A 16,127-nucleotide genomic window follows, 5' to 3' on the forward strand; every position below is an offset into this window, starting at 1 on the left:
AGTAATAGGCTACGCACTTCTCTATTACAATCAACTATGCACATCCATAGTCCTATTGATGTTCGAGAAATAATATGAACAAAATAATTAGCTGCTAAAAGGTTAGGCATAACACTAAAGCAGATACTAATAATGGCAATAATAATAATAATCTCTCCAATAACCATCTGAAATATTGTATCATATTGGCAATGTTACTACTGTAAAGTTTTTGAACGCCTTGTGCAATTAGAGTGGATATAGGGAAGAACAAAGAAGCGAGACCGGTTTGGGCTGCTCTGAGAGAGCGAGAGGGGTTGAGGGAGAGAGCGAGTGTGTCTGTCAGTCTGAGAGAGATAGTGCGAGAGAGAGAGAGACATTGCGGGACAGTGAGAGAGAGAGAGAGATACGTTGATTGACACCTGGAGTGTCCTGCAGTGAAGATGTGTGTGGGGAGATCGTTTATATATAGCGGCGCGTCCGGGCACATTGTTCATAATTGCCACTCTGAAGCCCACTGCGCGGCTCAAGTTGAAGGCTACTGCAGTTAGTACCGCCAGGGATAGAACAAAGCAAGCCTTTTCGGAAAAAGGACGACTAAATGCATCAATAACACGAATTTGCTTGAAGACACCCAACTCTCAAGTTTGAACTGGTTTCATTTTGACATTTTGAACTAATATTTGGGCACAGTGCGAACGCCAAGCACATCGGGAAATCATGCACTGTCAAGCCGAGTTGAGACTCTCCTCCTCCGGGCAGCTGAAAGCAGCCAGGCGTCGCTACAAGACTTTTATGATTGACGAAATTCTTTCCAAGGAAACTTGTGATTACTTTGAGAAACTTTCTCTTTACTCAGTATGCCCTTCACTCATCGTTAGGCCTAAACCTCTGCACTCATGTTCGGGTAAGTGGATATGCCTGAACTCTCAGTCAAATCAAGGGATGCTGATGAATGCATAGTGGTGTTAATGGTTTATATCTAATATTGCTATGCATTCAGTGATTGCTAATCGTTATTGTATGAAAACTACATCTGATTTTGTTTATCATGAACAAAGTTAGTTATTAGGCATATGCTTCTTATATGTTCAGGCGGTCGTCCATCATGGGTCTACTCATATTACGAAATACATAAGGCTAATGGTTTTATTAGGAGTATTGACAAAATAAATTGTATTAAATTGTCAATAGAGGCCATAGCATGGCGCAACACACCTGTGCAGAATCCGTTACATGTAAATTAACAGCTTTAAAGAAATTGAGCTGCATTTTCACGACTTTCTGTTCGATACATCTCTAATATAAGCAAATAAGAAACAGGGACAGGTTCAGAATCACATTAGACGTCATGATTGTCAATTCATGTTGAAGTTTACCTGTGCAAGACGAGTACTATAGCGATGGATGATGTGTAAACTTAATTCAGGCAACTGTCCTCACTTGCACTTTTACTCAAGGTGCACCTTTCTATTTGTGTTAGGCCTGCTATCTATATTTATCAAAGGTCTATATTTTGGTGCTTAATCTTGTGATAGCCTGTTATTTACAGGGATTTATCATGTAACTTTAACCCGCGAAATAAAGCACACCAAATAAATGCAACAGGTACAGTAGATGTCCAGTAGATGTAATGTAGTCCCCTAAAGTGTTGTAACCTATTTGATAGACTTGACCGTTTTAAATTCCTTTTACAACAGCAGAACTGATGTGACCCTTTTCCAATCCAAAACATGATTTCACAGTTTAACTGTCATTTCCATATACTTTCATTCACAAATAAAACATTATGTTTTATGAAAGTTAAGCAACAGTATACTGTCTCACAATCAATCAGCAAATTCTTATTAGTATTACTCTGACATTCAGATCATTAGCAACGTCAGTCTTTTATGTTCATGTTAAAACTACAGGATGAACCAAGCCCCAGTGTGGTGATCAAGGCGGTTTGTAAGGTGAAACCTGATTCCCCATGAATTATGTTGACACTGTCAACTTAACATATTCACTTCTGACAAAAGACACATGAACTCAGAACACACAATAACTAACCCTGCACTTAGATGAAACAGCAGGCGTTTGGTTTCTAGAGCAGTAACTACTACTACTGCCACTTGTCCTCATTCAGAAGGATTAATGTGGGCGCAGTGCTAAACCCAGAGCCTTGCCTAATGACTTTTACTGCTGCTACTTTGCATTTACTGAAGCATGGGCAATGCACTTTACCCAACTTACTTTCTGGGGGGTATATGGGGGTGCAGTATGTGCTCAGAGTTCCACAGTTTGATATTGGTGAGGGCAGGTACATGGTGGTTAAGGGCAAGGTTAGTATGTCATCATTGATGGAGATGTATCTACCTGACACTACAGTTGCTTGTGCAAACACCATGAAAGGTTACAGTATGCTGATGACGTGTGCAAGTCAGCCCCAATGACCTTCATTCATAGAAGTAAGTTGTTTTATGAAGAGACATTCATTGCGATTGTCATCTCAGCAATTTATAAATTCATGGGCTACATGCGCTTGATCCGTCTGTTTCAGTGAGGAAGACTAACTTCATGCTTCATTCAGTATCCCAAAAGGCCAATCAAAACAAGTAATTAGTGCATAAAATAATGATTGCATGTTCTTCCTTCATCAATACAAGCAAATTTGAAAAAGCGACAAAACAAAACATTGCCACAAAGTGTGAAGACAAACTATTTGAATGCTGTCTCACTTGCTTAGTCGGTCAGATGATGCTTTGTTCACAAAACATCTAGCTTAGCACTTGATTTCTCTAAATCATCAACATAAACTTATTTTTCTTCGCAGTTATCATGGCTTACTGCAGTCAGTCATAAATGCTTCCAACACGGTGTTATAATTATACAGGAAAGTGACAAACTTTCCCTAAAAAGCATTTGGCCTGAAAGACTAACACATTTCTTTCCCTCAAATGCAGCAGAATTTCTAAATCCATTCTTAATGGGTTATCCTGCTGTTACGAGTCACAGCATTGACTACTGCTCTCTCAAATAATCATTATGATAATTACCTAAACTATGAAATAATAACTGCTGCAATTTGATGATGACAGCGACAAAGATATAAATAGCAGGCGATGTGGGGTTTGGGTATGTGCTAGAGGGCACTGTAAAGGGTTTTGGCAACCCCGTGACGGAAGGATAGAGTAACCAGCCCACATATTACTACCCAGTGCCCACCACTTAGCTGAGGGGGTGTGAGACACAGTATAGTCCCACACTTCAATGGCTTGTAACGCTCAATATAGAAGCTGGCAGGCTTATAGGCCCAGAGCCAGTGAACGTCCATTGGCCCGCTGTGGTCCCCATCAGTGAAAGTGGAGTCTACATTCTCACAGTGTGTAGCTTTTGCTCCAGCAGTTACCAGTAGAGGCTGCTATAGGACAGTGGTCCCAGGCAGGTAATTTTACCCAAATTACAAGATGTTTGTTTGTTCTTGATATAATATGGCATCAACTAGTAAGAGACCACTCAACATGTCAACAAAGTGATTACTCCTCTCTTTGATCCAACAACCCCCTCTGCTCTGTGATGTTTTTTTTCTGTCACGGATCACACTGCTCCTTGCTTTACATTTCACGATGGTCCATTTACCTGTGCCAAGCCAAATGCCCTCACGACAGTGTACACAGTAAAACCGGTTGATGACCTCTGAGCCTATTCTCTGTTCTCGTTTTGTGCCTTGTAAAACTACAGGAGTGATAGACCTGCTAGACAGACCTGACCTCCAGCAGATCATTACCTTGCAGGGGAGCAGTGCACAGTATAATGGTGGTTTACAATATTTAATTTAGAGTCTCATCTCTCAGCAGAACCCAGGGCAAGGCTTTTAGTGGGATTTCTGGAAGGAGGTGCGAGAGATAAAGATCAACTCTGGCGTAATCTCACATGACAGCGCGATGAAAAACGGCCAAATAGGAGGGTGTGGACCTTGAGGGGCCCAGGTACTGCAGCATAGTCCTACGCCACCACTGAGGGTTTATGGAAGAAAGCAGGGAGAGCAAAGGCTTTTCATCCCATTTTAACAGCTAATCCACCACAGACAATAAGGCCTGCCATTAACCATGAGGCTAGCTTGAGGGGTACGATCTTGTCTCTGTTAACACATAAAGCATTGACATACACAAGCAGTCACACAAGCAGTCACACACACACACACACACACACACACACAATTCCTGAGCCATCAGATCATCATCAGAGCTCTGCATCAAGGCAGATCAGAGATCGGTTTTACAGTAGATTGCACTGCAGGCTGTTTTCAAATGTCAAGGTAAAATTCACAGGATTGTGTTCCACGTAAAATACGTGGTTAACTCTTACGGGAAACACAATGCCCTCGGATTGGCACACGTCTGAAAAAACTGCCTGTGAGCACGAGAAAATAGCACCACAACACTACACATAACACTCTAGAAACCTCAAAACATCTCATGAAACCCAAACTTGAGTTGAAATTGGCACTTAACTGGTCTGATCTGTCAAAAGCAGGTGAATGACTCCAATTAAATGAGTGATAGTTAAAGCAGCATACCCTGTTGCCCATCCCATTCCTGCAGTGTTTGACTTGGGCTGGCTTGACAAGATGGCTGTTGAGTGAAGAAATAAACATGTCTAATGTAACACTTCTCAACCTGTCACCACATGATACACCCAAAACAATACATATTACTGTAAGTTAATGTGGCCTCTGAGTACCAAGTCTTGAATCATCATCTTGTAATCCATTTAAACAACGAGAAAAGGTGCAGAAAATAAGGAGTAAATATCAAACAACCAATGAGTTTGTTGCTGGAGATTTCACTACAAAATGGTGACTTATTCTACTAAGTCCTGCCATTATCAAAGCCTTCAAATTATGTATAAAATGTAATTTAAACACCAAAAATAATTTTAAAAAAATACAATAATTATTATGTTATCAATACCATATGATAAAACAAGCATGTGTGTATCTAATGCTACCAGCCTATTCTTTACCTATTATTAGGAGGTATTTATTCTGTAATGACTACCACAAGCACATGTGCCAGTCCGAGCATTCCGATTGTGCTTGTCAAGAGTATCAGTGTGCTTTAGCATGGACAGAGTGCACTCTCCTTGCTACACAAATGGTTTATTTGTAGACTATTGACAGGACACTGGAACTTGTCAACAATGTGTCAGATCTTGGTTAAGGAAGCCAGCTTAGTTGTCAGTAGAAAGTCACCATGAGGTCTGATTTTTCCCTTCTGTCAAGCATCCAAAAGACACGGCTGTCACAAGTCTCAAGACAACCTCAAGCTCTACATTGACAGGAGATTTCCTGAAGACCATGAAAGAAACCAAGATGTTTCCTTCCTTGCTTTTCAATCAATCTTCCCATTTAAAGTGACAGCAAGTAATTATTCACTTGGACTCCTTATATATTAATATTTCTGTATATTTTGTATTATTCCATAATGATACCAATATATTTCCGAAAGATAAATACATACAGTGCCTTCGGAAAGTATTCAGATCCCATGACTTTTTCCACATTTTGTTAGGTTACAGCCTTATTCTAAAATGGATTAACTAAAAAAAACTCAGCAATCCACACACAATACCCCATAATGACAAAGCGAAAACAGGTTTTTTGATTTTTTTGCTAATTTATAATAATAATAATAAATACATATTTACATAAGTATTCAGACCCTTTGATATAAGACTCGAAATTGAGCTCAGCCTGTTTCCATTGATCATCCTTGAGATGTTTCTACAACTTGCTTGGAGTCCACCTGTGGTAAATTTAATTAATTTGACATGATTTGGAAAGGTACAAACCTGTCTATAGAATGTCCCACAGATGACAGTGCATGTCAGAGCAAAAACCAAGCTATGAAGTCGAAAGAATTGTCCGTAGAGCTCCGAGACCGGATTGAGTCGAGCCACAGATCTGGGAAGGGTGGGAAAAAAATTCTGCAGCATTGAAGGTCCCTAAGAACACAGTTGTCTCCATCTTAAATGGAAGAAGTTTGGAACCAACAAGACTTTTCCAAACTGAGCAATCGTGGGAGAAGGGCCTGGGTCAGAGAGGTGACCAAGAACCCAGTGGTTACTCTGACAGGGCTCTAGAGTTCCTCTATGGAGATGAGAGAACCTTCCAGAAGGACAACCATCTCTGCAGCACTCCAATTAGGTCATTATGGTAGAGTGGCCAGACGGAAGCTACTCCTCAGTAAAAGGCACATGACAGCCCACAAAAGGCACCTAAAGACTCTCAGACCATAAGAAAAAAGGTTCTCTGTTCTGATGAAACCAATATTGAACTCTTAGGCCTGAATGCCAAGCGTCACTTCTGGAGGAAACTTGGCACTGTCCCTACGGGGAAGCATGGTGTTGGCAGCATCATGCTGTGGGGATGTTTCTCAGCGGCAGTGACTGGGAGACTAATCAGGATCGAGGCAAAGATGAATGGAGCAAAGTACAGAGAGAACCTTGATGAAAACCTGCTCCAGAGTGCTCAGGACCTCAGACTGGGGTGAAGGTTCACCTTCCATCATGACAACGACCCTAAGCACACAGCCAAGACAATGCAGGAGTGGCTTCGGGACAAGTCTCTGAATGTCCTTAAGTGGCCCAGCCAGAGCCCGGACTTGAAACCGATCGAAAGTCTCTGGAGAGACCTGAAAATAGCTGTGCAGCAACGCTCCCCATCCAACCTGACAGAGCTTGAGAGGATCTGCAGAGAAGAATGGGAGAAACTCCCCAAATACAGGTGTGCCAAGCTTGTAGCGTCATACCCAAGAAGACTCAAGGTGGTAATTGCTGCCAAAGGTGCTTCAAGAAAGTACTGAGTAAAGAGTCTGAATACATATGTAAATGTAATATTTCATATATTTAAAAAATAAGTAAGTTAGCAAAAATGTCAAAAATCTTGTTTTTACTTTGTCATTATGGGGTATTGTGTGTAGATTGATGAGGGGAAAAAAACATTTTATATAATTTTAGAATAAGGCTGTAACGTTACAGAATGTTTAAAAAGTGAAGGGGTCTAAATACTTTCCGAAGGCACTTTATGTTAAAATGCAACAAAGAGATAATAAACAAGTTATTTCTGACATTTATCTGCACAGGTCCCCTCAGTTTGTCACAACTCAACATCAAAGACAGAGCTAATATGGGAGAGACAGAAAAAGAGACCAAGAGAGAGAGAGAGAGAGAGAGAGACAGACAGAGAAAGAGAGAGAACGAGAGAGAAAGAGAAAAAGAGAAAGAGAGTGTTGTGGAGGGAATGAGGCATCATGTCCAGACAGCAGCAGCAGCAGCAATTCTCCGAGGTGGAAGATTAGTGATGAGCTCAGCGCCCTGCGATGATGTCATGTATATAGGGACGAGCCCAAGGCTCTGTCTGAGAGAGAGGAGGGTTCAGGGTGGGGGTGTAGATATGGTAGGGGCTGGCTGCAGCGCGTAACCTCCCTCCTCTTTCCCCCCCATGTGCTCGAACACATGCTCAATTACCTCCCAGACCAACCAACCCCCTGTCACACCAGCTCCCATAACTGCTGAACATTACTGAAAATGTCAGAGAAAGGGGATACAAATTTACGACCAAGGTCTGCCTGGATGTATCCTCTCAGTTGTACGTGTAGGGTTTGAATAATATAAACTTATCTATGGGTTGATGGAGAGATAAGAGAGGCAGATCCACCACAGGCAGTGAGGAAGACACAAGGGGAAAGAGTATGCTGTGTATGTAATGTGACAGCATAATGTCCTCTCTTTTCTGTCATTGGATTTTATATATCTTCTTCCTCAACACATCACTCTCTCCTGCCACATAGCAAACAGAGAATTAGTTTCTGTCTGTCTGTCTTAGTTCAGTTGTAAATTATGCCATTGGGATCTGATGTTTATTAGAAGCCGTAAGGTTTTCACCACCAGATATTATGTTCATTGCGGAGCGCAGTCTTTGGTCTTGGCTCCAGTGGGTGGCCCCCCAGACATTTGTTACTTTTTATTGATTCTGGCGTCTCGATGCTTCTGTCTGCATAGATAAAGAGATAGAGTGAGGGGGGGAGAGTTAAATGGCGAGGGGCATAGTCACTTCAGATTTACTGTGTGTGTGTGCGTGTGTGTTCGAGGTGGCAGAGAGACATCCTTTATCTGGCCCCAAAATAATTATTCAATTGGTGGGTTCAGAGTGGCAGAGTAAAACACACAGTGCGTCATTAAGATCAGAACCTTCTACATCAAAGAGGTCAAAACACTTTTCATTGTAAAAAAAATAGCAATTAAAAAGAACCCTGTCTTAGTGATTATTACAGGTCTATTAAAACTACCATCCAAGGTGATGCATACAGTAGCAAACACACATTTAAAAGTACAATTGTATTTATTGCTCTGCATTTCACCTGCCTCTGACCTCTCTCTCTTTTTGCTCTTTTAGGATCCTCCTCACTGCGGGCCTACCCCCTTCTCTCAGTCATCACGCGGCAGCCCCCCAACATGCCTCCTCACCTCTCCCAGCCCTCATCTCCCGGCCAGGTTCCCCACCTGCCCCTGCTCTCCCCCCAGCACCACTCCCGTGTCTCCGAGGCCTCCCACAGCGAGACACCTGTCAGCATCAGCAGCGAGTCAGACACGGAGCACAGCACCACCCGACTGAAGAAACCCAGACGCAGCCGCACCATCTTCACTGAGCTGCAGCTCATGGGCCTGGAGAAGAAGTTCCAGAAACAGAAGTACCTCTCCACCCCTGATAGGTTAGTATCATATTGCATCTCGCCTCTAATAGGCCAAAATGATAGCACCCCAGAGGCTGATTGGTTACTTGAAAGAAGCTTCCTTCCTGATAGATCAGTATTATAGTACCTCAAATTTCATACAGTATAACTTGACACTCAAGTTTGTGAAAATGTGAAATTCTGTGATAGCAACCAAACTTCATTAAACATAAAGCAAATGCAATATCTGACTAGAGGTTCAGCATCAACATCATAACATTTTAATGTATGTCCTGGGTAATGTGTCATGTAATGTTAAGTTCTCTAATCCAGGCATTACCTCAGCATTCTAGTTGAGACAAGAGTAACGTTTTAACCCTAAACTCTTGAATAGCAAAAAGCCTCAACAAAGAATCACTGCTCTATTCAAGAAACTAGGGACGTCTGCCAACACAAGCAAACAGGAATGTACTGCATTGATTTACTGCCAATCATGTAATATATGTGAAGCTGTATATAAAATAAATTTAGCTTTGTACACTGCATTTAGATGAGGTAATATCCATGTTAATATTGATGTCGTAGGTTCCAGTCCCTGGGTCATTTTCGATACCTGACATAAGGCAATAACACATTTTCCATTTGATTTTAAAATCCACTTTTAGATTTGGCCTGCCGGACATATTTCCATTATACCCCAAATTAATATTGAGCCATAAACCTCATATTTTCCTTCGGTCGTGCAATAAGAACATCAGACAGCTAGTAAACCTCAGCAACACATGGTTACAACAGCTTGATCTGAGCGAGAAGATAAATCATTATTTTACTAAAACACAACAGCCACAAAATGCTTTAAAAATGGTCAGTTATTTTTTATATTGTTGTAGATTTGTACTAAAAAGGCACCCCTATATTTACCGGAACTTTACCATTTTAAACCTGCGTGTTCCTTCTCCTTGGCCCTGAAGAATCTCAAAAAGACTTGGGAGAGGATGTTTGTTATCAGCCCTGTCTATAGTGATTTACCAACAAAACCACCGTGTGCAAATATGAGGCAAAACAGACAGCATCTAAACTATATTCACCTCCAATGTTTATTGGAAACATAAATACATTTGTACAATGAGCACTTGTTGTCTCTCAAATACATTGTTACAGTTGTTGATTAGCTAGCTAGCAAATGTTTTGCCATATTAGCATAGATGTGACTTAAGTAAAAACACCTCAAAACAAGACATGGTATCAAGAACAAGATGAAACTAGCTGAAATGAGCCACTTACGATTCCCCACATGGCAGCTTCTTATTGTTGCTAGCTATCTGGCCATCCAGAATCATAACAACACACAGACTTCTAGCCCATTGAAGTGCGCACATTGTTTTCATGACGTTGTCATCTAACCCGTCTATACACATCCCATCCCTGGGGAAAACTCCCACAATGCATCTCAACTTCAATGTAAATCACACTTCTCTGTTCTAGCCAATGAGCCACACCACACCACAGCTCCTCTGTAAACTCCCAGGCAGGCTGAGGTAGACTACAACAACCCAGCGGCGATCCAAACCTCCCATCCTGGCCTCACTGCCAAATCTGTATCATGCCAATAATCAAATTCCCACTGGCTGTGATGAACTAATTAAACCCACAGCTGGATGGAAAACAAACAGAGAAAATCCCCTTTCAAAACATCACAAGTGTGTCGTGCTCCCCAGTTCACTTTGTTATGATCCAAAGATAACTCCGTCTCTACTTTTTTATTTAGCTATTTCTTGGCTTGGAGACACTGTGGTCTTTGACTGAGATAGTGTTCTGAGGAAAACAGCATATAAAAAGCCCCTAACACCACACCACAGACTGTAATGATTTAAATCATTAAGCAATAATGATTTTATTTAATTGAGATTAGTATAATAAGCATTATCATCATTATCATTATGCATTAAGCTGCAACTAAAATCCCTGCTGATACAGGTTTGAGACGAACAGCAAACAGAGGACTTCTAAGTGCCTCCAGCAGAGTCATTCGTACAGTACTGTATGGCAGCCTGTCACTGTAAGTGTGTGGTTTCCCCCCAAAGAAAACTAATGACCATAAATAACAGGGGGGCTTTCCTCTCCTGCAATTACTTTCCTTGCCTCCAGTCCCTCCACTGGGCGGTTTGAGAGTAAAGCATGATGGACAGCTTGATTGCCTGTATTTTTGGTGAAGAGTGGTTTTTCAAAGTATGCACAGACACTTTTCTTCAGCACTCAATCACTGAGGCAGTGCAGCTGTCAATACTGTATGCTGTTGTATGAACTGAAGTTCACTCTATGTAATACTTTAAAATCAGGTCAGATAGAGATGGCGAGAGGACGGGAAAGAAGGGAGGATGAGAAAGAAGGGAGGATGAGAAAGAAGGGAGGATGAGAAAGAAGGGAGGATGAGAAGATAGGAAGCTGATGGCTCTGTAGTAATCTAGTCTCTCCCTTTCTCTCTCTCTCTCTATCTGTCTCTTTACATCAAATTTAAAAAACCTGATAAAGCTCCCTCCCGCTGTAGGCTGATCCCTCTTTCACTGACCCCCCTTCCTGGGATATCATGTTACACACCATCCAATACCCTTATTAGTCATGGATCAGAGCACATGTGGTGGAAGTGTTCAGGAAGTGTCCCCTTGAACATCCAGATACAGATGCTTTGATTCGAATGCTGACATCCCTTACATATGTTCAATAAGGTCTCTCCTGTATGCTGCAGGTGTGAAGTATTTCTCTGGACCATAACAGGGTTGTATCAAAGAGACTACAGTACTCTGATGCACCATACCAGAATGTGGTTATAAAGTAGGATAGTCAACAGGTGATTGGAAAGCAAAAGTAACTCATTCATTTGTTTTTATTACTCCAGCTACACCCTCTCTGTGTAAATCAATCAGAGGCAGTCGGTTTCGTTTAAGATAAGGGAGGACAATTGTTTTTCATGAACATGGCCTTATTTCTATTACAGCATATTGGATGTCTGTCATTCATATTTAATTCGCCCAGTTCAATGTAACAGCGATAGGTTGAGGCTACTACATGATACTTTAATTTTCCCTATACCCATCATGAGGTTGCTACAACCTAGTCTATGAATGACAGTTTACAACGCACACAAGTCGAGAGACAAATTTGAGACAGTGACACATGGACTGACATTCAATACCGCCTTGCACACTCTTGCCTGCATCTAACTGATATGGGGTGGAATCATTAGTCCAACAGTTGCAAACTAGAGTTTCTATTGGACAAATTCAGGTATGTTTATCCCCGTTTTGTTCTGTTTGCTTCCGTTTAGGAAATGTTTTTCAACAGAATCGGCAGAATGAATACACCACTGATCACACATAGACACAGTTCCCTTTCATTGCAGCCACATTGTATTCCTTCTCGCATCTATGCACTCTCCTCCTCTCACCTCTTCCCTTCGCTTGTGGACTTCAGTGCACAACACATCAGCTGTATGTGACCAGGCAAAAAAACCTTTCCAAGCCAACCTGCTACACACAGCCTACATTGTTGTCACCAAATTAGCTAAAGTAACTTCATAGTTGGCATAGCTAATATAATTAACGCGTTTTTAAACCCGCTACAATTATGCAGTAACGTTACAGTGTACATTCAGTAAACAATTACACCAGCAGGCCCTGGTGGCAATACATTAGTTAAACCAAAAGCTTACCTTGATTTGGAAGAGTTCCATTGCTGTGTTGGAAAGTCATAGCTAGGTAGCTAACATAGAATCCCTCTGTTTCAGTAGGCTAAACTAGGTAGCTAAATTTGATAGCTAAGTAAGTGAAACTGAAAGTGAAAAAAAATATAATCTCTCTCTCTATTTCTCTCTTGCTTCTCTTTCATTTTTGGAAGAAATGAATTTGTTAAAAACTGTTCAATTACTGTTTTTCTCTCTCTTTGAGTTAACTACTCACCACATTTTATGCACTGCAGTGCTAGCTAACTATAGCTTATGCTTTCATTACCAGATTAATTCTCTGATCCTTTGATTGTGTGGACAACATGTGAGTTCATGCTGCAAGAGCTCTGATAGGTTGGAGGACGTCCTCCAGAAGTTGTCATAATTACTGTCTTCCTCCCAGAGGAGGACGGAAGCTAGTTGTCCTCCAGCTACACTATGGTGCTACTCCACAAAGTGCTGTTGAGGCTACTGTAGACCTTCTTTGCAAAATAGTGTTTTAATCAATTATTTGGTGACGTGATAATATTTTGTATATTTTTATCTAAAAAGGATAACTTTTTGAATGTTTTACAATATTTATTTTATGAAATTCACTGAGGAGGGTCCTCCCCTTCCTCTTCTGAGGGGCCTCCACTGAAATCAATTGTCTATCTACTGCTGCTTTTAATCTTATAAAAAAATAACTCATGTTTCAGAAACATGTACTGTATATTGAGTTGCCGTTTGTACTGTATGTGTTTGTTTCCCTACAGACTAGACCTGGCCCAATCCCTAGGCCTCACACAGCTTCAGGTGAAGACCTGGTACCAGAACAGAAGGATGAAGTGGAAGAAAATGGTGAGCGCCCCACACACCCATAACAACAATGACCCCGGGTCAGTGTAGAGAGAAGGAGTGATAGGGGTGTAAATGTCTGGGTTTGAGGGATGAGGGCCTAGGACACCAAAGTCTAGTCTAGTCTAGTCAGGTCAGCAGCTCAGAGAACAAAAGGCTCAAACTGTTAACTCTCCAGATTAATGACTGTACATGGAGCAGCTCAGAGCCATACATCTTCCCTTAATTGCTATAATAACCGCGGTTGCCTTTGACCGCGGCCAGCATTCATCACAACCCCACTGAGCCGTGTGTCTGTGTTTGTGTGGGATGTGTTGCTCCAGGTGCTGAAGGGAGGACAGGAGGCCCCCACCAAGCCCAAGGGCAGGCCTAAGAAGAACTCCATCCCCACCACCGAGGAGATAGAGGCAGAGGAAAGGCTGGCCAGGCTGGCTGAGGAGGAGAGAATGAGGATGGCACCTGAAGAGGCCTTGGCCGACAGAGAAGCTCCCCAGTCGGAACCCCATGACCTCAGCACGGTCGCTGGGGCTACAGAGACCTACAATCCCACGGCGGTGAGCGAGGGTCGAGAGCAGCAAGTGCAGTCACTCCCGATGCAGTCAGAGACACATGCTGCCAGCTAAAGAAGACAGTTATTCATGTCTGAATGAAACAGCCAAAGACTGGCGCTGACTGGAAAACAGAAGCACTTACTGTTGTGCCTCAGGATCACTGAAAAAAGCCTGTTTGGTGTAGATTAGTCAGTCGTGTTTGAGGTTTGACTAGAGTGGGTGACATTCATAGGTACGGTAGATCAGTTTGGTTTTGCCATATCACTTTTGCCATATACTGGAATAAAATGGTGTTTTAAAAAGAGTTTACATGTAGAGTTAGGTGTATATACAAATGAAACATCCAGAATTGTACAGTGCATTTTGTCCCTGTGTTTTTGTTTTCCTTTTAGAACAACATTATCACCTCCCCAGCCTCAGACCTGCTTGTTTACCGAGAGAGGACTCCTTTAGTCACATGCTATCCAGTTTGCCTGAGTGTTGTAGCTATATGTAAATCAATACTGTGCCACAGATATAACACAAAATGACCACACTGGTCATAGTGCCTTTTTCTCTCAGAGGATATAACAAGCTTTACCAGTCTAGAAACACCAAGGTTTATTAATACCAAATTCATATCAAGTGTTCTTTAACAGTGTTTTCCTTTTGCTTATTAAAAAGAGCAACACTTTGGTAATGAATTACTATATGCTCTGAATTACAGTTAACACTGCCATTGTACTTATTTTGTCAAGCTTTGAAGGGAATTGTATTTCTGTCCATGAGCTACAGTGTTGTCTTGTTTATTTGGTCAATTAACTTGTGTTGTGTTGCTTTACATTGGATAGGTTTCCAAAAAAAAAAAACATGTCAGATAACGATATACAGTACCAGTCAAAAGTTTGGACACACCTACTCATTCAAGGGTTTTTCTTTATTTTTTACTATTTTTTACATTGTAGAATAATAGTGAAGACATCAAAACTATGAAATAAAACATATGGAATCTTAGTAACCAAAAAAGTGTTAAACAAATCTAAATATATCTTAATTGCTTTGAGCCAATCAGTTGTGTTGTGACAAGGTAAGGAGGGTATACAGAAGATAGCCCTCTTTGGTAAAAGACCAAGTCTATATTATTGCAAGAACAGCTCAAAGAATCAAAGAGAAATGACAGTCCATCATTACTTTAAGTAATAAAAGTCAGTCAATAATAAAGTTTATTCAAGTGCAGTCCCAAAAACCATCAAGCGCTATAATGAAACTGGCTCTCACGAGGACCGCCACACGGAAGGAAGACCCAGAGGTATCTCTGCTGCAGAGAATAAGATCATTAGAGTTACCAGCCTTAGAAAAAATGCTTCACAGAGTTCAAGTAACAGACACATCTCAACATCAACTGTTCGGAGCAGACTGTGTGAATCAGGCCTTCATGGTCGAATTGAGTTGCTTGGGCCAAGAAACACGAGCAATGGACATTAGACTGATGGAAATCTGTCCTTTTGTCTGATGAGTCCAAATGTGAGATTTTTGGTTCCAACTGCCATGTCTTTGTGAGATGCAGAGTAGGTGAATGGATGATCTCCACATGTGTGGTTCCCATTGTGAAGCATGGAGGAGGACGTGTGATTTTGTGGGGGTGCTTTGCCGGTGACACTGTCAGTGATTTATTTAGAATTCAATGCACACTTAACCAGCATGGCTACCACAGCATTCTGCAGCGATACGCCATCCCATCTGGTTTGCACTTAGTGGGACTATCATTTGTTTTTCAACAGGACAATGACCCAAAACACACCTCCAGACTGTGAAAGCATTATTTGACTATGGAGAGTGATGGAGTGATGCATCAGATGACCTGGCCTCCACGATCACCCGATCTCAACCCAACTGAGATGGTTTTTGATGAGTTGGACCGCAGAGTGAAGCAAAAGCAGCCAACAACTGCTCAGCATATGTGGAAATTCCTTCAAGAATGTTGGAAAAGCATTCCTCATGAAGCTGGTTGAGAGAGTGTGCAAAGCTGTCATCAAGGCAAAGGTTAGCTACTTTGAAGAATCTAAAATATACTTTGATTTGTTTAACATTTCTTGGGTTACTACATGATTTCATATGTGTTATTTCATGGTTTTGATGTCTTCACTATTATTCTACAATGTAGGATATAGTACAAATAAAGAAAAAACCCTTGAATATGTAGATGTGTCCAAACTTTTGACTGGTACTGTATATATACAGTATAGGTAAAGGGTTCTATTTTAATTTTGAAAAAAATAGAGTGTATCTGACCCTTTAACTTTCTATTTTGAAACTGGGGGTGGAGGGGTTTTACTGCCACGA

General features: G+C 41.4%; 1 protein-coding gene across 1 annotated transcript; it reads left to right on the plus strand.

The window, feature by feature from the left end:
• The first annotated feature begins 381 nt into the window (after positions 1-381).
• Positions 382-14,728, plus strand: LOC110507852 (homeobox protein BarH-like 2). The gene is made up of 4 exons (XM_021588213.2): positions 382-886; positions 8,420-8,735; positions 13,173-13,257; positions 13,578-14,728. Exons 1-4 carry the CDS (start codon positions 700-702, stop codon positions 13,875-13,877), a joined length of 888 nt encoding a protein of 295 aa, XP_021443888.2. The 5' UTR covers positions 382-699; the 3' UTR covers positions 13,878-14,728.
• Positions 14,729-16,127: the final 1,399 nt, after the last annotated feature.

The sequence above is a fragment of the Oncorhynchus mykiss genome, chromosome 27, assembly GCF_013265735.2.
Source record: "Oncorhynchus mykiss isolate Arlee chromosome 27, USDA_OmykA_1.1, whole genome shotgun sequence".
In the NCBI taxonomy this organism is placed as follows: Eukaryota; Metazoa; Chordata; class Actinopteri; order Salmoniformes; family Salmonidae; genus Oncorhynchus; species Oncorhynchus mykiss.

What these genes read in the sequence shown, in the direction of transcription:
- LOC110507852 (XM_021588213.2), top strand. Translation starts at nt 700, where the DNA reads ATGCACTGTCAAGCCGAGTTGAGACTCTCCTCCTCCGGGCAGCTGAAA. An exon ending in ACCTCTGCACTCATGTTCGG is followed by an intron (nt 887 to 8,419) that starts GTAAGTGGATAT and finishes TTGCTCTTTTAG; the next exon opens with GATCCTCCTCACTGCGGGCC. An exon ending in TACCTCTCCACCCCTGATAG is followed by an intron (nt 8,736 to 13,172) that starts GTTAGTATCATA and finishes GTTTCCCTACAG; the next exon opens with ACTAGACCTGGCCCAATCCC.